Genomic DNA, 26,604 nt, shown 5'->3' on the forward strand with positions numbered 1-26,604 from the left:
TTTGTCTTTGGAAAGGAAGTTGTGCCCACGGTCCTTTTGTTTGCTCTGTTCACATTCAGAGATTACCCGCCACATGGAGAATTCCAGTGTGTTTCTCATGTCTGTATTTTGTACCCAAGTACCTAGTGCAGACTTTCATAGTTGACAGCAGGTCTCAGGCCTGTGGATTCCCCGCCTCACTCACTCCTTGATTATCATCAGTCATTCAACACAAAGAACATAAAGAAATTCCTGCGTGAGCCCTGTCAACTGTGCCTCCAGAGCGGCCTCTGCCTTGGTCTTGCTGCATTCCAACTAAGCTGGCTGGTTCTCAGCAGATCCCATTAGCATTTTAATTGCTCCCACCCCAATAAGAATGACAGTCAAACTGATAATATAGCAAAGGTAGGAAATTCTGATCCCTGTCTGAGAGGGTTTAGGACTTGGAGAATTAACAATGGTAGGTGGCCTTTTTTGCCCACATGCTCACCCCTGGTACCATTCCCTGGTACCGTGAACTAAACAGAAAACTTAACATTCATTTTGCTTCAAAGGTCTTCCTGGCTCTCTGGCATCCACACTTATAATAGACGTTTTTCTTTCTTTTTCTTTTTCTTTTTTTTTTTCCTTTTCTTTTTCTTTTTCTTTTTCTTTTTGCCTATTTTTAAAAAAACAACTTTTCTTCTCCCCTCAGCTCTGGTTAGGTAGTTAATATTCTGATGACCACTGTTAGACTATGCTATCAGTTAACCAGACTCCAGTATGAAATGCTATGCGTACGGCGAGTTTTGGGGATGCAGTATTAAATTAAAGCAGTGCCCGTGTAGCAGTATGTATGGGTGAAGACATCATACCCAGGGACCACGTGTCCTAAGATGTAGACTGGATGAGGAGGAAAAAAAACAAACCAGGTGAAGGACCCTGGTGAGATAAGCCAACCTGTCAGCTCTGTGCTGTGTAAGGAAGCAGATGGAAAAGGCAAATCAGTGCCCTTTGCCAGGAAACAGGTGAGATAAAATAATGTCGTTTTGTGTGCACTGACAGGCGAGTGTGAAGTATAAGACTCAGGAATCTGGTAATATTTATTTTTTTAAGTAGCTACTTTTAGAATGATCTAAAAATACATACATATTTTTCTCCTGCTGTGTAAGGCAATCTGAACAACAGGAAAAGAGAATCCTAAGTGTAACCCAAAACATAGACATCGCTCTGTGCTCTCAGCAGGTACTTCCTGTGGCTGGCTGCGCATTCAGAGCTGTGAGCCCTGTGTTCTGTCTTGTGTTCCGCAGGGTTTTTGCTGTCTTCTGTGGATGAGGATGGCATCCGAAGGCTCTACGTGAACAGCGTCAAGGAAACCGGGTTAGCTTCCAAGAAAGGTAAGACTGTGGATGTGTTGGCTGTTTCTGTTTTTGTCTTATCGTTTGTTTATTTTATTTTATTTTATTTTTTCAAGACAGGGTCTCTCTGTGTTAACCTTGGCTGTCCTGGACTTGCTTTGTAGACCAGGCTGGCCTTGAGCTCACAGCAATCCACCTGCCTCTGCCTTCCAATTTCTGGGACTTATCTTTTATTTTGCTTTTTAGTTTTTGAGACAGGACCTTGATATGTAGCTAAGGCTGGCTTAGAACTCATGATGTGGCTCAGGCTGCTCTTGAACTCTTGAACTCTGCATCAGCCTCTCCAGGCTTAGGATCTACAGACTTGCAAGCCCCCGTCTCCGACCTCCTACCTTGTGGGCCTTGTCCATCTCATAGGTTACCTTTTGGGTTTTTCTCTTCAGTAAATGAGAAAGACATTTTCATAGACTTTGTCTCCTTTAAGAGAATTCCAAGGAAGTGGATTTAGTGCATGAATTTGGGTGTGCAAGAAACGTCACACTCCTAAGTTTTAGAGAGTGTGGATCTGAGCCTGGATCCAAGGGACTACTGCAGCATTCCCTTCTAATTACAATGGTTGTTCTTTATCTTCTGGGGGCCTCTGAGGCTTAGAGGGAGAAGAGCTTTGGTCCTCCCCAGTCAGAGATATTGCCTGAGCCTATAACACCCTCAGAAGTGGCTGTTCTACTCCATCACTTCCTGGACTGTCTGCAGACATTGGTTTTCAATCAAGCCCCCTCGTCTCTGTTGTCCGCCCCCTTCTGCTATGTCTCACCTGTTTCTTCTGGTCCTCTGAGAGCTCAGCATGCATTTCAGCTACCTTTGAGCCCAGTTCTCCATCTTTGTATTCTCAGAGTCCCTTCTCAACCTAGATTACAGTGGACTGGACCTTCTGTATCCATAGGCTGTGCACCTGTGGACTCTACCATTTGAAAGTCTCTTGGGTGAGGGGGTGTTTAAAAAGTTGTGAGAGACACACACATACATACATGAACACACATAAAAAGAAAAAAAAAAGCATCTGGCGCATGCCTGTAATCTCAGCACTCGAGGAGGCAGAGGCCAGCAGATCTACAGGTTCAAGGCCAGCCTGGTCTACAAAGCATGTCCAGGAGCCTGTCTGAAAAAACCAAAACCAAAACCAAACAAACAAAAAGTTATGCAAACACTGACTTATGCTCACCTTTGTGCTTGTCATCATTCACTAAGCATTAGCCATTTATGTTGCTTTAGGTCTGACAGGTAACTTACAGATGATTTACATATGGCTACATCCAATATGACCCCCGCTATATCTGCTGATGTTGTCAAGGGCCACCCTGGAACCCATCTGGGAAGGGAACCACGAGAAGGCAGAACCTGTCCACTCAGTTTGAGGATCACTGAAACAGAATAAACTGTGTGGATTTTTTTTTTTTTTTGGCCTCTCACAGTTCAAAGGACTAGGAGTCTGAAGTCAAGGTGTTGAGAAATTGATTCCTTCTGAGGCCTCAGGGAACAATCTGTCCGATGGCTCTTAGACCTGGTGGCTGCCAGCCGTCCCTGGTGATGCTTGGTTTGTAGCTGATGCTCCCACTTCTCCCCAGGGATCCTTGGTTTGAGGGCCACTTGTCTTTCCATGGTAGTCTCCTATGAAGAGGGGGCCCTTTGGTTTAACACTCACTCAAGTTTCCACAAGTTTTGTCTCATTCAAGGCTTTATTTTGACTTAATTATGGCTATAATATTACAGTTATAAAAACTATTTTAATCATCTCCATGATGTGCGCCTGAACCTCTTTCCAAAGAAGGTTGCTTCCTGACACCGCAGGCAGACGTTTGTTTTGTTTTTCATGGGGGCGGTGTTCAGCTCATTAAACTCATAAAAACATGCGGTGGGTCAGTAATGCTTAGAAATTACTTCGCTTTCATTCTTGGTATGGACTCTTTAGTTTCACTGAGGCAATGGGAAAATATACAGGCGCTTAGCACATCTGCGTTAGCTGTCCTTAGACATGGCTACCCAAGTCTCTTCTGTTAAGAACTCTGGATGGAGCACTGGGGGACAAAGGCGTGCTGATTCTAACTGCCTCCATCCTAATAGTCGCTGAGCACAGCATGGGTGCTTTGTACCTTGTGAGTTCCCCGTGTGGTCATTTCTCCCTGTGCTGTAGCCGTCGGAGAGTCACGGTCCACAGTCTGTGCACAGCCAGGGCGAAGGTGGGAGGCGAGGGGAGGAGAGTCAGACTCATGGATGCACTAGCTGTCATGGGGGGGGGGCGCCTTTGTGGTGCTTTTGTGTTTCCTAGACCACAGGCAGTCTGGAGGCTAGAGTTTGCAGAGGCTCTGAGCTGCCTGCCACTCTGCTAAGAGCTGAGATAGGGCACATCCCCTCCAGACCTAGTGACTGATCGTTATCGCTTTCAGCAGGATGAATGTGCTCCTGGCCTGGCTGGGGGTGGGGGATCTTCTAGCTTTAGTCACTTCCTGTTTTAGTTCTTTAGTCTGAGAATGCTGATGCTTGATGAAAGCAAATGTCTCCCTGACACTCTCCAGAGGGTGGCCAGTGTCAGATCTAGCAGTTAATGCAAACCTCCAGCCCAGCACACCTCTTTCAGGGATCGCTGCAGGCCACACAACACATTTGTGCATCTTGGGTACCAAATACCCCCCTCCCCTACTTCCAGCCACTGTTCCAGTTTCTCTTGATTCTGCTGTGCAGCCAGCCTTTGATACCTGTAGTCTGTGAGATGTTTTCTTTCTCTCATTTGGTGAGTCCAAGTTCTTTGACCATTCATTGGCATGCAGAATAGAACTTAGTCTGGTGTTTTGAACACAGCTTAGGTGTCTGCAACCCTTTTAAAATGACCAGAATATGTTGTTGAGAAGAGAGGCCAGCGGGGTGCTGCCTAAGCGGATCTGAGCATCCTGTTTGCACTAATAAACTCTGTCTGGTTTTCACCCTCATGTTCTTCTGTCGCCACCTTGGGCTCTTGGCTCTTCTGTCCTGCAGATAGGGCCCATGTTCCCACTTCCCCCACTGCTGTCCCACTCCCCCCACTGTTCTCTCACTCCCCCCACTGTTCTCCCACTCCCCCCACTGCTCTCCCACTCCCCCCACTGCTCTCCCACTCCCCCCACTGCTCTCCCACTCCCCCAACTGCTGTCCCATTCCCCCCACTGCTCTCCCACTCCCCCTACTGTTCTCCCACTCTCCCCACTGTTCTCCCACTCCCCCCACTGCTCTCCCACTCCCCCCACTGCTCTCCCACTCCCCCCACTGCTCTCCCACTCCCCCAACTGCTGTCCCATTCCCCCCACTGCTCTCCCACTCCCCCTACTGTTCTCCCACTCTCCCCACTGTTCTCCCACTCCCCCCACTGCTCTCCCACTCCCCCCACTGCTTTCCCACTCCCCCCACACTGCTCTCCCATTCCCTCCACTGCTGTCCCACTCCCCCCACTGTTCTCCCACTCCCCCCACTGCTCTCCCACTCCCCCCACTGCTCTCCCACTCCCCCCACTGCTTTCCCACTCCCCCCCACTGCTCTCCCACTCCCCCCACTGCTGTCCCACTCCCCCCACTGTTCTCCCACTCCCCCCACTGCTCTCCCACTCCCCCCACTGCTCTCCCACTCCCTCCACTGCTTTCCCACTCCCCCCACACTGCTCTCCCACTCCCTCCACTGCTGTCCCACTCCCCCCACTGTTCTCCCACTCCCCCCACTGCTCTCCCACTCCCCCCACTGCTCTCCCACTCCCTCCACTGCTTTCCCACTCCCCCCACACTGCTCTCCCACTCCCTCCACTGCTGTCCCACTCCCCCCACTGTTCTCCCACTCCCCCCACTGCTCTCCCACTCCCCCCACTGCTCTCCCACTCCCTCCACTGCTTTCCCACTCCCCCCACTGCTCTCCCACTCCCCCCACTGCTCTCCCACTCCCCCCACTGTTCTCCCACTCCCTCCACTGCTTTCCCACTCCCCCCACACTGCTGTCCCACTTCCCCCACTGCTGTCCCACTCCCCCCACTGCTCTCCCACTCCCCCCACTGCTCTCCCACTCCCTCCACTGCTCTCCCACTCCCCCCACACTGCTGTCCCACTCCCCCCACTGCTCTCCCACTCCCTCCACTGTTCTCCCACTCCCCCCACTGCTGTCCCATTTCCCCCACTGTTCTCCCACTCCCCCCACTGTTCTCCCACTCCCCCCACTGCTGTCCCATTCCCCCCACTGCTCTCCCACTCCCCCCACTGCTCTCCCACTCCCCCCACTGCTCTCCCACTCCCCCCACTGCTCTCCCACTCCCCCAACTGCTGTCCCATTCCCCCCACTGCTCTCCCACTCCCCCTACTGTTCTCCCACTCTCCCCACTGTTCTCCCACTCCCCCCACTGCTCTCCCACTCCCCCCACTGCTCTCCCACTCCCCCCACTGCTGTCCCACTCCCCCCACTGCTCTCCCACTCCCCCAACTGCTGTCCCACTCCCTCCACTGCTCTCCCACTCCCCCCACTGCTCTCCCACTCTCCCCACTGTTCTCCCACTCCCCCCACTGCTCTCCCACTCCCCCCACTGCTCTCCCACTCCCCCCACTGCTTTCCCACTCCCCCCACACTGCTCTCCCATTCCCTCCACTGCTTTCCCACTCCCCCCCCACTGCTCTCCCACTCCCCCCACTGCTGTCCCACTCCCCCCACTGTTCTCCCACTCCCCCCACTGCTCTCCCACTCCCCCCACTGCTCTCCCACTCCCCCCACTGCTTTCCCACTCCCCCCACACTGCTCTCCCACTCCCTCCACTGCTTTCCCACTCCCCCCCACTGCTCTCCCACTCCCCCCACTGCTGTCCCACTCCCCCCACTGTTCTCCCACTCCCCCCACTGCTCTCCCACTCCCCCCACTGCTCTCCCACTCCCTCCACTGCTTTCCCACTCCCCCCACACTGCTCTCCCATTCCCTCCACTGCTTTCCCACTCCCCCCACTGCTGTCCCACTCCCCCCACTGTTCTCCCACTCCCCCCACTGCTCTCCCACTCCCCCCACTGCTCTCCCACTCCCTCCACTGCTTTCCCACTCCCCCCACACTGCTCTCCCATTCCCTCCACTGCTTTCCCACTCCCCCACACTGCTCTCCCACTCCCCCCACTGCTCTCCCACTCCCCCCACTGCTCTCCCACTCCCCCCACTGCTGTCCCGCTCCCCCCACTGTTCTCCCACTCCCTCCACTGCTCTCCCACTCCCCCCACACTGCTCTCCCATTCCCTCCACTGCTTTCCCACTCCCCCCACTGTTCTCCCACTCCCCCCACTGCTCTCCCACTCCCCCCACTGCTCTCCCACTCCCCCCACACTGCTGTCCCGCTCCCCCCACTGTTCTCCCACTCCCTCCACTGCTCTCCCACTCCCCCCACTGCTCTCCCACTCCCTCCACTGTTCTCCCACTCCTCCCCCCACTGCTCTCCCACTCCCCCCACTGCTGTCCCACTCCCCCCACTGCTCTCCCACTCCCCCAACTGCTGTCCCACTCCCTCCACTGCTCTCCCACTCCCCCCACTGCTCTCCCACTCTCCCCACTGTTCTCCCACTCCCCCCACTGCTCTCCCACTCCCCCCACTGCTCTCCCACTCCCCCCACTGCTTTCCCACTCCCCCCACACTGCTCTCCCATTCCCTCCACTGCTTTCCCACTCCCCCCCCACTGCTCTCCCACTCCCCCCACTGCTGTCCCACTCCCCCCACTGTTCTCCCACTCCCCCCACTGCTCTCCCACTCCCCCCACTGCTCTCCCACTCCCCCCACTGCTTTCCCACTCCCCCCACACTGCTCTCCCACTCCCTCCACTGCTTTCCCACTCCCCCCCACTGCTCTCCCACTCCCCCCACTGCTGTCCCACTCCCCCCACTGTTCTCCCACTCCCCCCACTGCTCTCCCACTCCCCCCACTGCTCTCCCACTCCCTCCACTGCTTTCCCACTCCCCCCACACTGCTCTCCCATTCCCTCCACTGCTTTCCCACTCCCCCCACTGCTGTCCCACTCCCCCCACTGTTCTCCCACTCCCCCCACTGCTCTCCCACTCCCCCCACTGCTCTCCCACTCCCTCCACTGCTTTCCCACTCCCCCCACACTGCTCTCCCATTCCCTCCACTGCTTTCCCACTCCCCCACACTGCTCTCCCACTCCCCCCACTGCTCTCCCACTCCCCCCACTGCTCTCCCACTCCCCCCACTGCTGTCCCGCTCCCCCCACTGTTCTCCCACTCCCTCCACTGCTCTCCCACTCCCCCCACACTGCTCTCCCATTCCCTCCACTGCTTTCCCACTCCCCCCACTGTTCTCCCACTCCCCCCACTGCTCTCCCACTCCCCCCACTGCTCTCCCACTCCCCCCACACTGCTGTCCCGCTCCCCCCACTGTTCTCCCACTCCCTCCACTGCTCTCCCACTCCCCCCACTGCTCTCCCACTCCCTCCACTGTTCTCCCACTCCTCCCCCCACTGCTCTCCCACTCCCCCCACTGCTCTCCCACTCCCCCCACTGCTCTCCCACTCCCCCCCACTGCTCTCCCACTCCCCCCACACTGCTCTCCCATTCCCTCCACTGCTTTCCCACTCCCCCCCCACTGCTCTCCCACTCCCCCCACTGCTGTCCCACTCCCCCCACTGCTGTCCCACTCCCCCCACTGCTCTCCCACTCCCCCCACACTGCTCTCCCATTCCCTCCACTGCTTTCCCACTCCCCCCCCACTGCTCTCCCACTCCCCCCCACTGCTTTCCCACTCCCCCCCCACTGCTCTCCCACTCCCCCCACTGTTCTCCCACTCCCCCCCACTGCTCTCCCACTCCCCCCACTGCTGTCCCACTCCCCCCACTGCTCTCCCACTCCCCCCACTGCTCTCCCACTCCCCCCCACTGCTCTCCCACTCCCCCCACTGCTCTCCCACTCCCCCCACACTGCTGTCCTACTCCCCCACTGTTCTCCCACTCCCTCCACTGCTCTCCCACTCCCCCCACACTGCTGTCCCACTCCCCCCACTGCTCTCCCACTCCCTCCACTGTTCTCCCACTCCTCCCCCCACTGCTCTCCCACTCCCCCCACTGCTCTCCCACTCCCCCCACACTGCTGTCCCACTCCCCCCACTGCTCTCCCACTCCCTCCACTGCTGTCCCACTCCCCCCCACTGCTGTCCCACTCCCCCCCACTGCTCTCCCACTCCCCCCACTGCTCTCCCACTCCCCCCACTGCTCTCCCACTCCCCCCTACTGCTCTCCCACTCCCCCCTACTGCTCTCCCACTCCCCCCACTGCTCTCCCACTCCCCCCACTGCTGTCCCATTCCCCCCACTGCTCTCCCACTCCCCCCACTGCTCTCCCACTCCCCCCACTGCTGTCCCATTCCCCCCACTGTTCTCCCACTCCCCCCACTGTTCTCCCACTCCCCCCACTGTTCTCCCACTCCCCCCACTGCTCTCCCACTCCCCCCACTGCTCTCCCACTCCCCCCACTGCTCTCCCACTCCCCCCCACTGCTCTCCCACTCCCCCCACTGCTCTCCACACACAGGCTGCTCCTAGTTGGGTTTTATGGTGACTGCTCTTGTTTTTGTACACTAGCGTGCCCTTGACCTTTCACCCCAACTCAGTCATGGCCTTGTTTGTTTTGGGCTGTCATTCCCCCTTTGAGAGCACCTAAGAGCCATTTATTGTCACCTAGTATCTTCATGATGGCTGCACAGACATAGCCTGGTTGAGAAAGACATGTGTCCTTTTGCTTTAAGCAATTTGGATACGTCACAGCTAGACTTTTCATGGCCTGTTTGTCCTTATTTCCAGGGTCGGTTGGAGATGATAGCAACATGGAGAGCCAATGTCTACTGAGTATCTTTCGTGATTACATGATGGCTTCATTTCCTCTCATCACCCCATTTCTTTCTTACATATGAGACTGAGGCTAGGTCAACCATCATAGGCAAAGGCAGGGTTGCTGTGAGTTCAAAGTCAGCCTGGGCTATGTAGTGAGTTCCAGGACACACACAAGCATGCACACACTCACATGCTCACACACACACCAAAACCAAACACCAACCCCTCTGCTTTTCATATATTGAAGTTTTATGTTTTCTGTTTAAATATTATATAACTCCAGATGAATTGTTTAGGGCTGGAGAGATGGCTCAGTGGTGAAAATCACTGGCCGCTCTTGCAGAGCTCCTGAGTTCAATTCCCAGCACCCACATGGTGGCTCACAACTCCTCTAACTGTGGTCCCAAGGGATCAGATGCTCTCTTCTGGTGTGCAGATATACATGGGGACACAACACACATAAATAAATAACTCTTAAAAACAATGGATTGTTTACTTAACAGAATTTTACCTTTGACACAAAAACATTGACATTTCACTTCCATTACCTCCCCAGCCATTCCCTCCCCAGTCAGAGGTGTGTGTGTGTGTGTGTGTGTGTGTGTGTGTGTGTGTGTGTGTATTTTATGCTTGGTAATGGGTTTTATACGTTTTGGAAATCTGAGTAAGGATAGCCAGGGTAAGCTCCAAATCAAGGAAGTGAGACTTCTCCAGAATGATCTTGCTGTGGCGTTAGAGCTCGCCTCCATGGCTGCCTTGGGTGGGGTGTCCTCTCTCAGTTCCTCTCTGCCACGTCCCTTCTCAAGGAGACTCACTTCCCTTCTCAAGGAGACTCCCTTCCCTTGGCAGTGTGTCCCTCCCCTCCCTTCCCCTTCTCCTCCCCCCTTCTCCTCCCTTCTCCTCCTCCCCCTCCCTTTCCCCCTCCCCCAGCATCTGGAATGTCTATAGTAAAGGTTGGAATTGGCCCCAATTAGTAGCAGCTTCTTGTTCTCCCAGATTGGACTTGTTCTTGGCCTTTCCTCAGGTTGCCCAGGCCCTAAGGCAGATGCTTAGAACACAGGAGTAATGGCTTTGTTTAGGTTATCCATTGGGGTCAGGAGAGGAGGTCTGGAGTTCTCAGCCTGTGGGTCGCCATCCCTTTTGGGGGTATGTCACATACCCGATTCCCTGCATATCCGATAATTACACTATGATCCATAACAGTAGAAACAAAATAACTTTATAGTTGGCATCACAACACAAGGAACTATGTTAAAGGGTTGCAGCGTTCGCGGCAGGTTGAGAAGCAGTGCGGGAGAGCCTTCTCAAGCCTGCCTGAGCACTGCATCCTGCCCCCAGCAGCCCTGGGGCTGTGAGACTCATTACAGGAGAGCGTGGCAGGCACCTTCTGGCAGAACTTCTAAGGAGGCTTGCTCTGATTTCTGTGACATTAAAACTTTTCCATCTTGCGTTGGCAGGCCTGAAGGCGGGGGATGAGATTCTTGAGATCAATAATCGTGCTGCTGGCAACTTCAGCTCCTCTATGCTCAAAGATTCCCTCTCACAGCCTTCCCTGGACCTCCTGGTGAGGACCTACCCTGAGCCGCAGGAGGGGCTGGAGCTGCTGGAGACCCCACCCCACCGAGTGGACGGCCCCCTGGACCTCGGCGAGAGCCCCCTCGCCTTCCTCACCAGCAACGCAGGTAGGCCGTGCCCAGGGCTGTGCTTCATTCAGCCGCTGCTGCTGCTGCTGCGGAAGTGTACCACGCTCCACGACATACCTCAGGGCTTGCTCCTGCAGGCACCAGGTGTCTGTGAGGGAAGCGGAGAGCTGACCCTCTGCTTCCTGTTGACCCTTCAAAGGGAAAGACAAGGTGTTTCTGTCCTGGAATATGTTTTGCCACAGATATGCCTGTCACACTCAGAAAGCTTTGCATTTCTTGTGCCCACTGTTGGAGAGAGGTGATGGTGGAGGCTACCATTTCACGGTTGTGGATGGAGATGCTGGATCTTCCTCTAGCCTTCTCTGTCTCCATCCTCCGAGCCTACCCAGCCCTGCCTCTCTTTCCCTGCGAGAGGAACTGGATGCTTTGTCTGAGGGAACTTGTCTGGCAGCGTTTGGTTGGCTTGTCTTAGGTGACCAGCATCTGGGTCAGTGGGAACACTGCCCTCCCCTGTCCCATCTGCTACCCCTCCCCACTTTCTTCCTGCTCCCTCTGGCAGCTTGGGTGCCCTGCCTTGGAAACCTTCCAGGGACCCCCCACAGAATTAGTGCCCACCCCCAGCTCCATGACCTGGAAAAGGTGTCTCTGTGGGCTCCAGCCATAGTATGCTGTTTGGTTTGCTTGGCTGGTTTTTAAGTTTTATTCTGACAGGCTCTCCCTTTGTAGCCCAGACCGGCTTGGAACTCCCCACAATGGCCTAGGTTGACCTTGAACCCAAGGTTTCCCTGCCTCAGCTGTCCTGGTGCTGGGAATAGAGGAGAACACATTCCTGCCTGCCTCATGGGATCCTGTCCTGCCTGCCTCACGAGATCCTGTCCTGCCTTCCTCACAAGATCCTGTCCTACCTTTTTCACAGGATACTGTCCTTACTGCCTGTGTCTTTCTCTAGTGGGTTTGTGAGTTTGTTTCCTGGGAATGAGTGTGTTTTCTTCATCTTCGCCTTGCAGCTCTTTGGACTTAGCTTCCCACACAGGTGACCCATGCCTACTGAACACGAGAGTGAATGAGTGAACAAAGGAACTGTGTGGGTTGTGCTAGGGTTTGGGTTGACTTACTAGGTTTGGTTTCAGAATTCTTTTCTCTTTATATTGTGTCTTCGGGGGAGAAGAAAAGCAGGAGGTAGTGTGAGTGCGCCCTGGTGCACGAGTCGTTGTTTTTGGGCCTCTAGTTCCTGTGTCTGCGCTGCTTACGTATTGCTCCTCGCCATTGCCAAATTACAGTCTGCAGCTTGGCTGCTTAAGCAAGAAGCCCTGTGATCGTTTGTGATTTTGTTCTTGGAAGAATTTGACAATTTGATGCTTCAGAAAACCAATGTGGCTTAGTTACTTTTGGCTACTGGGATCACTGTGTCATAGTGGTCCAAGCTTTAAAAGCCTGGTGAGGACCAAGGAATGCGGATCAAGGCCCTGGAGGCTGTTTTCTCAGATGGCCACAAGGTGGCACTGGGGATCCTACAAAGCAACCCATGGCTTCTGTTCTGAGACCAAATGAACCACATGAAGTACAAATAGGTTGTTTTAGGATTTTGTGAACAGGTACAGGAGACAAGTGTGTGTGACTGACTGTATTTGATTAATTTTCTATTAGTGTCACTACTGTCATTTATAGACACAAAATCAGAATTAGCACGTTGTAATCCACGAACAGACACCGGATCACCTCATCTGATTTTGGGTGACCTGGATCCTTCCATGCACATCTGGCTTTTTGGCTCTTTTCCCTTTGCAATGGCAGAGTGAGTGTGGTGGGGAGTCCAGGTCTGCAAAGCTAGACGTTTTTACCCTTCAGTCTCTTGGAGATAAAGTTCTATGTTCGTGTGTAAAGCAGACTCTTGCTCACAAAGTGCTTCCCTGCTTACTCCCACTGTCTATTTCTTACTGAAGAGACACTTTGTATATGATCCGTGAGTGTTTTTAAGTGATTGTTTTTGAAACGGAGTCTAGCTCTGTAGCCCAGGTCAGCCTAGAATCACTATGCACTGTATACTTAGGTGGAAATCCCCTAGTTGGAAACCCCTGCACCAGCCTCTTGAATACTGCGATTATAGCGAAGCAGGCAAAACTGTTTGGGCCAACAGTGTTCTTGTCTGTATGTGTCTGTTTTAGAAGGATCTGGGTGTATTCTGTGTCTATAGTAGTCACCGTGTCTTTGATGGAGTCTTAAGCACAACACTGGCTTTCCTGTATCTTCCCCTAGACCAGGCACCTATGGAGGCCCTGTGCCAAGCACGCTGAAATTTACCCTTGCTCCAGCCAGCAAAACTGAAGCTTTGGAGTCCTCTGTAGGAGATTTATCCTTTCCTTTGTTTTTTCCTAACCAAATGGCTGTGACTTAGAGCTCATGGGCCCCACCTGGGGCTCTGCCTTCTGGGTGCTTCCGCTTCCTGGTCCTCATTTAATGGCCGAAGATAAAAGGGGAAAGCAAGGAAACAGGATGGGATAGCCAGCCAGCCTGCCCCATAGCAAGGCAGAGATAACACACACAGCACATGGCTGCAGTCAGCACAAAGCAGTCGGACAATGGGCAGGCTGGACTCCAGCCTTGGTCTAAGTTTAGAAGTAACTAAAAATAAGAGCCATCTAAAAATAAGAGTGCAAGCATGGGGTTTGGTGCTGGGGTGTCTTTAAGGTGGTCATATTGAGTATTCAGTGACCTGGACAGAGGCTCAGGTGGGAGGTGTGAATATCTCAGGGACTTTGAGCCCCACGTGAGCCCTGGTACTGTCTGCCCAGCATGCAGAGTTGACCAGACCTTCCCCTGAGAGGCCCGATTGAAGGTTATGATTCTCTTTCAAGCTTTGGTTATTTTTGAACCCTCTTTCTCATATAGAAGCTTGAGCCTTGTAAGTAGAAACATCATAGACTGGTGGTTAAAAATAGACCCTGAACCAGGTTCTTTGGGACTGCGTTCATTTTGATGTTAGCCCATGGTCCCATGTGTCCTGATTCACCACTCTCTGCTCTGCTCTGTGTCCTCATTACAAAATGGAGACAAGAGCACACTGCCATCTTACCGGGTCCATGCGATGGCCAAGTGAGTCAATAAAATGTTTGGACCAGCAGCAAGTATGTAGGAAACAGTTTACATCCTAAGCTGCTCTCTGTCACAGGTGACGTGGGGATTGTCTGACCGATAACGCCCCATGGCTCCCACTCACTGCCCAGTTCTCCTCTTCTGTCTGCAGCAGGTGGCTTGTCTGACGCCCGGGTTTAGGAGTTGCACATGCTTACACTTCCGGGTGGAGAGAGGGAATTCTGTAGTACTGAATGCTGAGGTCCCTGGACCCCCTTTCACAGCTCTTGTTCTGTGTGTTTACTTTGGTGGTTGCTTCAGACAGTGGTTTAGACTCCTTGAGTGGTCCCCATACAGGCCTAGAATGGGCCCACTTAGGCCACTGACTCTCCCTGTTTGTTGACTTGTTTTTTGTCCTGGGAGAATTGTGACTGCAGTGTGGTGACATGCAGACCTGACCGCTACCATCCAAGATCTGCTTATTCATCGAGAGTTTTGTGTTGGAAATGCACCATGGAGCGCATTTTCTTCTCACTCCTTGATAAAAGAGGGCAGCACAGTGCGCGGTTAGCTTTCAAAGCTTTGGGCAAGGACAGTCTCCTGCATATCCTAAGACCCTGTTCTAGTTCACGGCCATTTGCAGTACACAGGTTCTGGCTGGGGTTTTGCTGGTCCTCTTTTTGTCCTTCCCAGACATTTGTTTATGAATATACCAGGAAGGTAGTCAGGGCAAGCATAGGGTGGCTCCCTCCATGGCTGTGACTCTAGGACAGGACAGGCTTAGGGTGGCTCCCTCCGTGGCCGTGACTCTAGGACAGGACAGGTGTAGGGTGGCTCCCTCCATGGCCGTGACTCTAGGACAGGACAGGCGTAGGGTGGCTCCCTCCGCGGCCGTGACTCTAGAAGGACCCTTGTTGTGCAGGGGCAGCTGGTGGGAGAACTCGGAAAGGACGTCTTTATCATTTCCAGGAGCCCCTTTTGCGTTCTCATGGGACTATTTTGAATATGGATCTCAATACTTAGGTCAGGTGGATCCTATGGTGTGAGGGGCTGTTCTGTGCACCCTACAAACAGTTCTAAGATTGTGGTACCTGTCCAATCCCAAACAAAATATCCTCAGAGACTACTGCTGCCCAGACATGCACCCACCCCACCGAGTGACAAATCTCCCCTAGCTGAGCATCACTGGCGAGGTTTACTAGAAGGCACACATCTGCTCATTTAGCTGTGCGTCTCAGCAAGCACCGCTGTAGGAAGGCAGGCCGACCCGAAGTCCTAAAACATATATCCATTGTGTCTTAATATACCCAATGTGTCTGGCACGTCCCTTTTCTGTCATTTGTACTAAGGGAAGACAGAAAAACTTATTTGGGTGTCCACTTCTTCCTCCAAAATGAGTAAAATTATTGTGGCAGAGGATATTAACCATGAAATTTGCTAACAAAATAAAGACACTTCTGATAGCAATTATGCAGTAAAACAATATTTATGCAAATTGTAAGAATTATCATTAAGTGGTACCTGGGTATCCTTTTAGAAGTTTTAAGTGTGTGTTTAGGGGCAGGTGTGACACAGGCAGCATTGTTGACAGTGACAGGTAATCTTACGTAGCAAGTACTATAGCAGCCAGGACTATGTAGCAAGACCCTCTACACACGTGCATGCATGTGCATGCGTACACACATACACACTAGTTTCTCTTAAGTTCTGTTATCACAGCCGACCTTGATTTGAGTGGCAGCGCCTCTCTGACGCATCCTCCCTTCACTTCTTGGCTGGCTGGAGTGAAGCAGGTGCCTTGCTTTACCTCATCGAGGAGCCTGCACATTTGCGTTAAAGTCACTAGGCTCCCTGGCGTGGCTAATGCCGTTTTTTATTATTTGAAAAGTGGGTGTTCTTGCATTTTGAGCCAGAGAAGCCGAGCCTAAGTGACTGACAGCAGGCCAGTGACACATTAGCGACAATTCAGACAGACTTAGATTGGAGGGCTGGAGACCCTTTGACAGGCCTCCCGCACATCTGTCTGCTGCTGAAAGGAAGCTGTGGGCCACAGTGGACGCAGATGTACCTCCTGCAGGAAGTAGATTCCCTGGCATCTGGTTCAAAGGAAAAGCCCCTGTGTTTGCCCTTCAAGGCACGGGCACCTTAGTTCAAAGGAGGCATTGTTTGCACCAGGCACGGACAGTGCTGGATCTGCCTAGCCAGTAAGTGTTTTCTGTGCTGTACAGAGATGGAAAACTCTGCTTTGTTCTGATGCTCCATGGAGGTTTCCTGAGGCTCTGCATCTAGGGAGCGGGGAGGGGTGACATGAAAGAGCAAGAGCGCAGCTTTGTCTTCCTACAAACAAATCTGGTCCAGTCTTGTGAGGATCCCCGCCCCCGCCCCCCAGCCACACATGGTCCCTGTTTGTTTGTCGATAAAGTTCGCAGCCATGTGTGTCTTGTAAACTGTTGGCGTGCCTTGCTTTCTGTCACTTAGCACACAGCCGGCTTCTCTGGGTCCTGCTGGGATGCGGAAGATTCGGTGCCTTGTCCTGATTTGCAGTGACATTTGATTGATGACATCCGATGGGTTCAGTGTGTGTATAGTGGTGTGTGCCTTTGCACACTGGGGGGCTTCGTGTCTATGTTTTTAACAATCATTAGTGTAGGAGATGGAGAGGCGGCCCAGAGCTTAGCGGTGCTTGGTGCTCCTGCCGAAGGCCCAGGTTCGATTCCCAGCATCCACATGTGTCTGTAACTCCAGTTCTAGGAGGTGCCTCTGTGGGCACCAGGGATGTACATAGAGCACCCAAGATACATGCGTTCATGCATACATACATACATACATGCATACATACATACATGCAAAATACTGGAACAGAAAATTAAAATGGAAAGAAATTTTAGAAATCATTAATGTACTTTACATTTTATTTCCTCAATAAGCTGACAAGATTAATTATGCCCAAACCTATAATTGTTATGACTTTTTCCAAAGTATTTTTATTACATTTTTATTTTATGTACCCATATATGTGTGTGCATATGTGTACATGGTATGCATTTACTGTGGCACACGTGTGGAAGTCAGTGGACAAGGTGCAGGAGTCACGTCTCTCCTACTGTGCCGTGTATCCCTCACGTTGTAGGCTGGATGGCCAGCTTGGTGCCTTCACCTGCTGAGCTGTCTCTCCACCGAAAAGTCATTTCCTTTTGATACAGGGTCTCTTGCTCTACTCCAGGGTGCCTCTGACTTAACCCCATAGCCCAGGCTGACATCCTCCTTCCTCAGCCTTCTGAGAGCTGGATCGCATTCAGGTACCACCAGCCCCACTCACAGCAGATACTCAGCCGTCTCCATTTTACCGCAGTTTTGTTCTGTGGTAGTTTGGTTTCCAGTTTTGATGGCTGCTTATGCTGATACCGTGTATGATGGGGGGAACACAGAATCCTTTTAATCACATAGCTGTGACATGACTAAAAGAGAAAATGGCACCATCGCCCGACGGTTGACACCCAGAGGAGTGTCTTTAGCTCTGTACGTCTTTTCCTGCACTCTTCACCCATCCATCAGTCACGTTTTCTCCTCATTTCAATTCCGGTATAGTACTGGCTTGAAAGTTCATCTCTGCAGCCTCTAATCCCAGCCCTGGGGAGGCAGAGGCGGGTGGAGCTCTGTGAGTTCCAGGCCAGCCTGGCCTACGTTTATAGTTTATAAAGAGAGTCCAGGACAGTCAAGGCTACACAGAGAAACCCTGTCTCGGGGTGGGGGTGGGGCGGGAAGTTCATTTCCTGGGGCTGGTGAGGTGGCTCGGTGCTTAAAGGAGTTGTCACCAAGCCTGACAACCCAAGTTTGACTCCCATGTGGTGAGAGGAAAGCTGTTTACGCATACACTGTAAAATCGTTTTAGTAGAAATCACTTCCCTCTTTGGAAATGTTTGAGAATTTGCTTGACTTTAACACATTGCTTATATGTCTCATCAGTCAAGTCAATGATTTTTTTCTCCCTTTATATTTGGTTCCTGTAAGACCTTGAAGAAAGGCGCAAAATGAATGTGGTGTGATCTAGACAGACAAAAGGGAAATTGTAAGTTTAGCTTTCATGGAAGGGGTTGCGTTGTGTTGTCTTAGCTGCAAAGGTTTTTAAACTATAAAAACAAACAAACAAACAAACAAAACAAAAACAAAAAAAACGAGACCAAGATATAGAAGTAATTTAAAAACCACAAGGTGCTCTTGCCTGTTCACAACAGGGGTTTTATTTGCGGTAGTTTTAGAGATGACCAGCAGCTCCTGTCCTGAGGGTGCTCTGGCCTCCTCGCTCTCTGTGGGAGCCCCCTATGTGCCTGGCTGTGCTCAGGCCTGGGGTACAGACAACTGTGCCCTCGCTCTGGTGCTCTGGCTGTTTTATCAGCTGCCACGTGGAGGTGGGAATGCTGTAAATGAGAGAATTCTATCAGGCTCTGTTGTTTGGAGGAGTGCCTTCTGGAGTAAGGATAACACTGCTGTAGAAAGTTGTATGTGTGCGCGCATATGTGCGTGCGTGCATGCATGCGTGCGTGCGTGTGTGCGTGCACCCCCACTAAGCCTAGGGTATCCAGAGAAGGCTGTGCATATGGGAAGGAGGTCTCCCTGTCCTCTTGGCTCCCCTCACTGTTCTTGAAGCAGTCCTTGTCACTTCTCTCTTCTACTTCCTTTGGTCATTTGTGGATGTTGTTGCAGAACACCTGAGACATGGCTTGGAGACTCTCCTGTCTTCCCCTGCAGTCACTCACGTGGCTTCTTGTCTGAGGCTGCAGGACTGACCCTGCTCTTCCTGACGTGTAACTGGGCAGTGGGGGCCTCCTGTTAGAGACACCGTGGAGCCTGTGGTCTTCGAGGATCTAGTTTGAGGTTTCTTTGCAAGAACAGGAACTGTGAAGAAAAATGTGTGTATTTTCACTTATATTATTTCTTCTGGTCAAAGGAAGCCTCAAGCCAGCCAGGATTTTTGGTGTAAGGAGCTGTCTCAGCGCTGTACTTTCAAGTAGGGTGGAGGGGACTCAGGTGTGTCCTTTCCTTCGCTCTTGCCAGTTGTATTTGTCTGTTTTATTTTCTGCTGAGAGACTTACAACTTAGATTGTTTATATTTTAGTTCACGTCCACCTGCCGCTGGCTTTCTATGTACGGGCTAAGTTAGGGTCCAGGGCTGTTTTGTTTTGTTTTGTTTCCATGAGGGCCACCAAGGCACTTGTGACATTTGTCAAATGTTCCACCTCCTTCCTGACTGCTCTGGTTTCTGCTGAGCCTCAGACTTCATTCAGGGGCGGGGCTCTCACTTGCGTTTTGTTACTGTAGGTTTATCTTCTGTGTGCCCTCTGCCAGGGAAAGTACCCCAGTCTTGTTTTTCTTCTCCTTGACTATCGTCTGGGCATTTTTTTTTTCTTTAAACTTAGTTCTAGGAAAGATATTGCTTGCGTGTAGATTCTTCAAGTTAAGGCATTTTCATCCTTTAGTAGATAGATGGCTTGCTCATGTAAACTGCCAATCCCTGGGACTAAGGCCAGGATGCCAGTCATGAGCCAAGCTTAACCGTGAAGTGTGTCTGTATCTTCTGTGTCCTGGCCAAGCCTGCACGTTTAGTCCTTTATAGGCCACTCTGTGTGCTGGGTTCTATGTGTGTCCTGGGTTCTGTGTGTGTGTGCTGGGCTCTGGGTCCTGGGTTCTGTGTGTGTGCTGGGCTTTCTGTGTGTGCTGGGCTCTGGGTCTTGGGTTCTGTGTGTATGCTGGGCTCTGTGTGTGTGCTGGCCTCTGCTTTCCATCTCTCGACTCTATGTTCTGGCCTATTTCTTGTATATAACACTTAGTTGGAGCTTTGTTTTATACTCTCTTTATTCAAGTCTTCACGTTTTTTTAAGAGGGTCCGTGTATTCTGACCTGTTTCTATGATCACGCTTCATTTGCCTCACTTATTTTCCCTTCTCTTTCCCAAGGTGCATTTTAAAATTCTGCTTACAATTTATATAATCTGTCCCCATTCTTGTACCGTTCGCTCTTACAGTCTGGACAAGAAATCAAGAGCTTTCACACGGATATGCATCCCCAGCCCTCTTGTGTTTTGTAATGCTGGTTACTGCTTCCTGCTTGACAATGTCCCACCCCTGCACGTTCTGCAATGCCATTGAGGCTTGGTGTTACCGCTGTCCCCTGCCCTTGAGATGAAAAGCCAGAAAGATCTTGAGGTGCTGTGGTAGTTTGAAGGAAAATGGGCCCCCTTAGGTTGGTGTATTTGAATGTTTGGTCCTGGTTGGTACACGGCCACACTGTTTTCCTACCATGAAGATCTGGACTGACTCTCTAAAACTGTAAGCAAGCCCCCGTTCAACGCTTTTCTTTTCTAAGTTGCCTTGGTCATGGCGTCTCCTCTCAGTCATAGGACAGTAGCTAGAATGGGAGGGTTTCCATCATTTCTCGGATGGAGCACGTTGTATAAATCGGAGGCCCTGGCACCTCTACAGCCAGCCCTGTGGTCATAGCCTGAGTCCCAGGGTGTCCTGACCCAGACAGTTGTTTTCTTTCATGCGGCTTTGGGTGTGTGGGTCTCAGAGAGGAGTCCCTGCATGCTCAGATTCCACTTGAGAAGGCGCTGATATATAGGCATCTTTCTACTCCAGGTGTGGACATTGGAGCTGGGGTGGACTGGGAACATTCAAAGCAACTAAGAAGTATGGGGTATCAGCCCTCGTCCATTTCTGTTGACCAGGAATCCAGATGTGATTGTTACTATTGTCACCCCTCCCCCGTCCTCTGTGTATGTGTGTGTGCACACGCGCGTGCGCGCATGCATGGATATGGCTACATGTGTGTGTGCATGCATATGTGTATGTGCGAGTGTAGGAGTCCCTGGTTGATGCCAGGGATCTTCCTCCATCAGTAGCCTGTTACACAGATACTACCCCACATGACCTAGTTTGTCTGGATTTCACTGCCTCCTCGGCCTCCACCTCCAGATGGTACCCAGCTGGCGTTGGAGTCATGGTTTTAACGTAAGGATTGTATGGAACAAATATTTAAACCATAACAATTACTGTTTATTGTCAAACATATAAAGGAATATTGTAGCAGTCACAAGAAAAATTGCCGTTTATTGAGCCAAGATCATGATCACAGAAATCACCAATACACACACACACACACACACACACACACACACAGAGTTTCCCTCTGTGCCACCACCAGGGCCTCTCAGCCATGGCTGTATGTGATGTCCCATGCTTTCTTCTGCTTCTATGTGGCAGGGCACAGCCTCTGCAGCGAGCAAGGCAGCAGTGCTGACATAGCTCCAGAAGAGGGCGAAGGACCAGACTTGGAGTCTTCTGATGAGACAGATCACAGCAGCAAGGTGAGAGATTTTCATTTTCACATCCCATGTCCTGCAGGATCACAGCTGACACGCCACCTCTGCAGCTGTGTGTGTTTCGGTGGCCTCTCTGTGGGATGAAGTGTTTTTTACTTCTGAGATGTTACTAAATAGCTGGATATGAAATCCAGATTACAGCTCCACTAGCACACCCATGTGGAAGAGTAGCATCCCTTGTAACGGAGGGCGGGCCTCTTTCTTTAATGTCTGCCACGGCTGGAGCTCCCTGTTAGCCGTGATTTCATCCCATTTCATTGCTCTGTCTTCATTTGTGGAGGATGAAGCATCACCCCAAATGTGTGTAATCGAGTCAGTGATGCTGTCTTGCTACTTAGGGGTTCTGTAATGAGCTCCTTTTGAGCAATCTGCTTTCGGCTCTTATTCAAGGTGTACTTTTTTTTACATTAAAGGGAAAGGAAACGATTTTTAAAAATTAAGCCAATTATACTGTTCTTCATTTGAATGCTGTGAGCAGAAACTTTCTTTTGATACTTTGGTGTAAAACATTGAAATTGTCGCTCGTCATTCTGCGTGCTTCCGGTCTACACTGTCAAGGGTTCTGTGTATCAGTGGCCCTTTTGTTCCAGTGTTCCTGAAGCACAACAGTGTTAAGAACCCTCCCCACCAGTGCTGGAGACATGGCTCAGCAGCTAAGAGGATTGGCTGCTCTTCCAAAGGAGTAGGGCTCAAGTTCCAGCAACCACATGGCCGCTCACAAGTGTCTGTAACTCAGGTTCCAGTGGATCTGACTTCCTCACGCAGACATACATGCAGGCAAAACATCAGTGTGCCTAAAACCCATCACTTATGACCAAAAGACAGGATTCTAGACGCATCTGTCCTCTTCCATTGCTCCAATAAAACACTGACCGTTGTCCACTTAGGGGCAGGCAGGTCACAGCTGATAGGAGTTAAGGCAGGAGCTGGAAGCGGAAACCATGGAAGAAGGCTGGTGATTCACTCACAGGCTCAGGCTAAACTGTTTTGCTTCCAATCCACTCCCCCCATTGGTTTTCTTGAGACAGCATCTGTCTCACTATGTAAACCTGGCTGGCCCTGAACTCACAGAAATCCCTTTGTCTCTCCATCTTGAGTGCTGGGATTAAAGGCTATCTCACCAATCTTGGCTTTACTACTTTCTTATATAGTCCAGGGCAGTCTGCCTAGGGATGATGCCGCCCACAGTGGGCTGAGCCTTCCCACATCAGTCAATAAGACAGTGCCTCACAGAGTTGCCCAAAGTCCAGTCTGATCTGGGCAGTTCCTTCTCTCACATGACTCTAGTCTTGAGTAAGGTTGACAATCACCTTGTTGATCAGGTAATACTGATCTCTACGCCAACTACCCACTCTGTTCTTGATACTTAGCGGTCACTTCACGTGAACAAATTGAACAGCTCATGTACTGGAGGTCAGAAGAGGCGTTGGGTCTCCTGGAGTTGGAGTTATAGGTTGTTGTGAGCTGTTAAGCATGGGAGTGGAGACCAATCCCTGGTCCTCTCAAGAGCTGTGCTCTGGTTGTTTTGGGGGTGTTGTTGTTTTTGTCAGCTTGATATAGGTTCAGGTCAACTGGAAAGTAACCACAGTTGAAAAACAATGTCCCTGTCAGATTGGCCTGTAGGCCAGCCTTTGTGGCATTTTCTTCCTAAATGATTAATGCACCAGCTCACAGGGTGGTTGGTGCCACGCCCCGGCGGGTGAGCCTAGGAGAAAGCAGGTTGAGGAAGCAACGGGGAGTACCAATAAGAAGCTTCCTCTGTGGCCTCTGCTTCAGCCCTGGACTTGAATTCCTGGCTTGCCTCAGTGACTCACAAGTGTAAGACAAATAAACCCTTTCCTCTCCAAGTTTATTTGCAATGTGCTTGTCCATGCAAAATGATTTTTCCCCATAGAGCTGTTTTGTCTCCCCAGCTTCTGTTAGGAGCCCTTGGTAGATTAGATTAAATTTCTCAAATTTCAAATTGTACTGGCAGATCTTGGTGTCTGGGTTCCACTGTATATTAATTAATAATAAAGTCATGCTAATTTTATCTTTTTATGCATATTATGTATCATTTCATATAAACTCCACAGCACTGCTGAAAAACATGCCATTGGAATTCTAATTTACAGAGGAGCTGCCTGGGTGGGTGGCTGGGAGGTGGGGGATAAGGTTAGACCACTTGCCTAGAGAGAGGAGGGGAAAGAGCACAGGGTGGGGGGGGGGAGCAGGAAGGGGGAGAGGGAGGGAAAGAAGGCAGTGGGGGCGGGGGTGGAGAGAGAGAGAGAGAGAGAGAGAGAGAAACAGAAACACGTGCACTGTGCACTTCTGTGGTATTGAAAGCAAGATAAGAGCCCAGCCGGGCCCGGAGCCTTGTGTATTGATGCTGTCATTTAAATTACCTGCAGCCAGATTGTTTTGAGCTGACATTAAATACCAGGCTTCATGAACGAGGAACTAATTTATTAGTGGTGCTAGAGGCCAATTAGGTGTGCAGCCACGAACCACTATCCTAGTATTAATCTTCCCAAAGTGTCTCTTGCTTAGGCCTGGCTGCTTTGGTTGCATTGACTGTATTGGTGTGTAAACTCATCTTTAAGTTGTATGTTGCATTAACCTGGGAGGGATTATTAAGCCTTGTCTGAATGCACACACATCATCAGGCGGAGAAATGTACCTAATAAATAAATAGAAAGTGGACAGTGAGGTGGCTCCACAGGTTAAGGAGCCTGTTGCCAAGCTTGTCAATCTGATTTCACTCCCGGGACCCCCATGTGGTAGGAGTATCTGATCTGCAAATTGTCCTTCCACCTCCACACATGTCCATTGTGTGGCCTGCACCCAAGCCTGCCTGCTCCCAACAGCATAATGGAATAGATGGTTAGGGTTTTTCCCCTTGTCTTTTTGTTTTTTAAAAGACAGGGTCTCACTGTATAGCCCTGGCTGGCCTGGAGCTCACTATGTGGGTTTGTTTGTTTGTTTTTGTGGCTCCTTCTAAATGGACTAGCTGGAGAGAAACAGCTGTTGGTGACCTCTGGCCTTTTGGAGTTGAGCTGGTGGGTAACTGTGAATTTGTTCACAGGAGATGATTCTGGAATGTCACAGCGGATGGCAAGGGTGAAGCTGTCCCCTCTCCCTTTGTCACCCCCTCCTTCCTCTAGTGACCTGCTGACAGCCTTAGGTCTTCTTACTCCTGGTGACTTATTTCTCTTTGCAGCCTCTGAAAACTCTTGTTTGTGGAATGAAATGCTAATTAGCTGAGGTCAGAGCGGAGGAGCCCAGTCCTGCCTTTCAGGCCCCCTGGTGGCTCTGACCTCGCTTTCCAGTTAGGAAATGAATTAGAATCATTTTCAGTGCCTGTCTATTCATAACCACTTCTGTTTCCCTTTTTCTCCACGCTGTAATTGCTTGGGAAGTGTCTGCTTTTGTAATTAAGCATTGGTGTAAAAATGTGGCAGGGTGCGCTGTTGAAAGAATGTGTTTGTGAGGTGGTGATTCCTCTGGCTCGGTGAGGGGAGCTGCGAAGTTGTTCTAGCTGGGCACTTTGAATATCCCTGTGCCATTGGAGATGCTGGCCAATCAGCTGGTCCCACTGGCTGCAGGGCAGAGCCACCCGCATCCCTGGGAGGCACTTTGTGCTTTGTTTTCTTGCCTGCCTTGGCTCTCTCTTTCTGGAACTTCTGTTGTCGAGCCAGGTGAAATCAAAGTATGACTTCTTATCCAAGACACAGCCTTTGACAGCCTCCAGGAGCGTGAGTGGGGAAGCAGGTGCCGCTGTGGGCGTTGCAGCCGCTGTCGGCTCCGCACTGAGATGTGGTCACAGGTCTGTAAGGGAGAACCAGCATGGGACATCCTGGTGAGAGAATGCTCTCTGCAGGCTGGAAGGCGGCAGGGGCTTTCTGAGTATTTTGAGAAACTTCGGTTTCCTTTCTGAACACACGGAGGTGCTAGGAGGAATTACCATGAGACTGTATCTCTGAGGATGTCTGCACTGTGGAAAATCAGGCGCAAGCCCAGGGCGGAGCACGACAGGGCTGGTGACTCTTTCTACCGCACACTTCATCTGGTGAGCCCTTTGCTGTTCTGTCCGCTCTGAGTGTGCTTTGGGGGAAGACTCGCTTCCAGGCGCAACTAATAATGCTTATGCTTGTCCTATGTCTCAGCATTTTATCCCCTTTTCCCTCTGGACAACCTTCTTAACAAAGAACATACATGCGGTGGATTCTGGAGGATGGAGTTGAGTCAGTAGTTAGCATGCAGTTAATCTGTATTTGGTCTTTATATTTATCTTTTTTTATTTTTCAGATTTAGGTGGGAGAGATCTGTGGCTTTTAAAATTTTAATTGTTATATTCTTAACCATCACTGGTGGTTTTTTTTTTAACCTTTTCTTTTGGCTATTGAGATTTTTTTTAAAAAAATGTTTTTAATGTATTTCATAGTGACCAATGCACTTGTCCCTCCCACACCACCTCTGAGTAGGGACTGGGGAGGCGGTGTGCAGCATGCAGCTGGGACTGTGTTTTGCTCCTTTGGGTGCTCTGCTCCTTGTTTCTGCTGACTTGCAGTGGGTGAGGAAGGGTTGGCACACTGACAGTTTAACATTAGCTGACCTACTTCAGTAGATCAGCTCTGATAGTAAGCGGTAATGCTTGGGAAAGAAAATGCAGTAGTGGGCTCTTTACAAAGAACAGCTTAACGAAATCAACTAAGCCCCCAGAGACTGTCAGACTGGAGATTGTGTCATTTAATGAAACAAACTTTGACAGTGCCCACACCTGGTGTTCCTTGTTGAAAATTTGTTAGAAGGGAGACCCAAAACTGATTTGAAAAAAATTATAGGAACTATGAATGACTGTAATGCCCTCTAAAATTGTAAAGTGTTTTTTGCTCCACCAGCCCTCAAAAAAAAAAAAAGTTTAAATAAAGGCTGTAAGATTTGAAGCCACTTCTGCTCCTTTTAAATCCGTGGGAAGTGTTAAGTCGGTCAGAGTGGAAGAGCAGTTTTAGAAGTCGCTCATCTGGAGGCCGACATTGCCTTTAGGGTTGCATAACAGGAAGGCTTAAACAGCTGGGTTGCTCCAGCTGATAGTGTGTCCTTAAGAGTCTGCCTCCTTTTTTGTCCTTTCTTTTCATCTTGAGCAGGGGGAAAAGGATGTTATAAACACCGAGCCTCATGCTGGCCTCGGTAAAGTGGCCCATTTCCTTTTTTGCTGTCTTGCCTGTGTGTTGTCTGTTGAGGGCACCTCTGCCTCCTGCAACAGTTTTAAACTCTGTAAGTGCTGCTGTGTAGTTTCTAGGGTGGCACTCATCAAGGAGAGAGACAGAGACAGACAGACAGACAG

General features: G+C 50.9%; 1 protein-coding gene across 10 annotated transcripts in view; it reads left to right on the forward strand.

Annotated features, from left to right (window-relative positions):
* Positions 1–26,604, forward strand: part of TIAM1 (TIAM Rac1 associated GEF 1) — a 361,545-nt gene that overhangs the window by 300,041 nt on the left and 34,900 nt on the right. For 9 of the 10 annotated variants that reach the window (XM_084800521.1, XM_084800517.1, XM_084800515.1 and 6 more), the window contains 3 exons: positions 1,269–1,355; positions 10,643–10,867; positions 21,160–21,263. In XM_084800521.1, the coding sequence (XP_084656647.1) occupies positions 1,269–1,355; positions 10,643–10,867; positions 21,160–21,263 (416 nt within the window). Of the gene's footprint in view, positions 1–1,268; positions 1,356–10,642; positions 10,868–21,159; positions 21,264–25,139; positions 25,327–26,604 lie in introns of those variants that run through there. The other variant, XM_084800516.1, reaches the window with a different exon arrangement.

The sequence above is a fragment of the Acomys minous genome (genome assembly GCF_964271855.1).
Source record: "Acomys minous genome assembly, chromosome: 11".
In the NCBI taxonomy this organism is placed as follows: Eukaryota; Metazoa; Chordata; class Mammalia; order Rodentia; family Muridae; genus Acomys; species Acomys minous.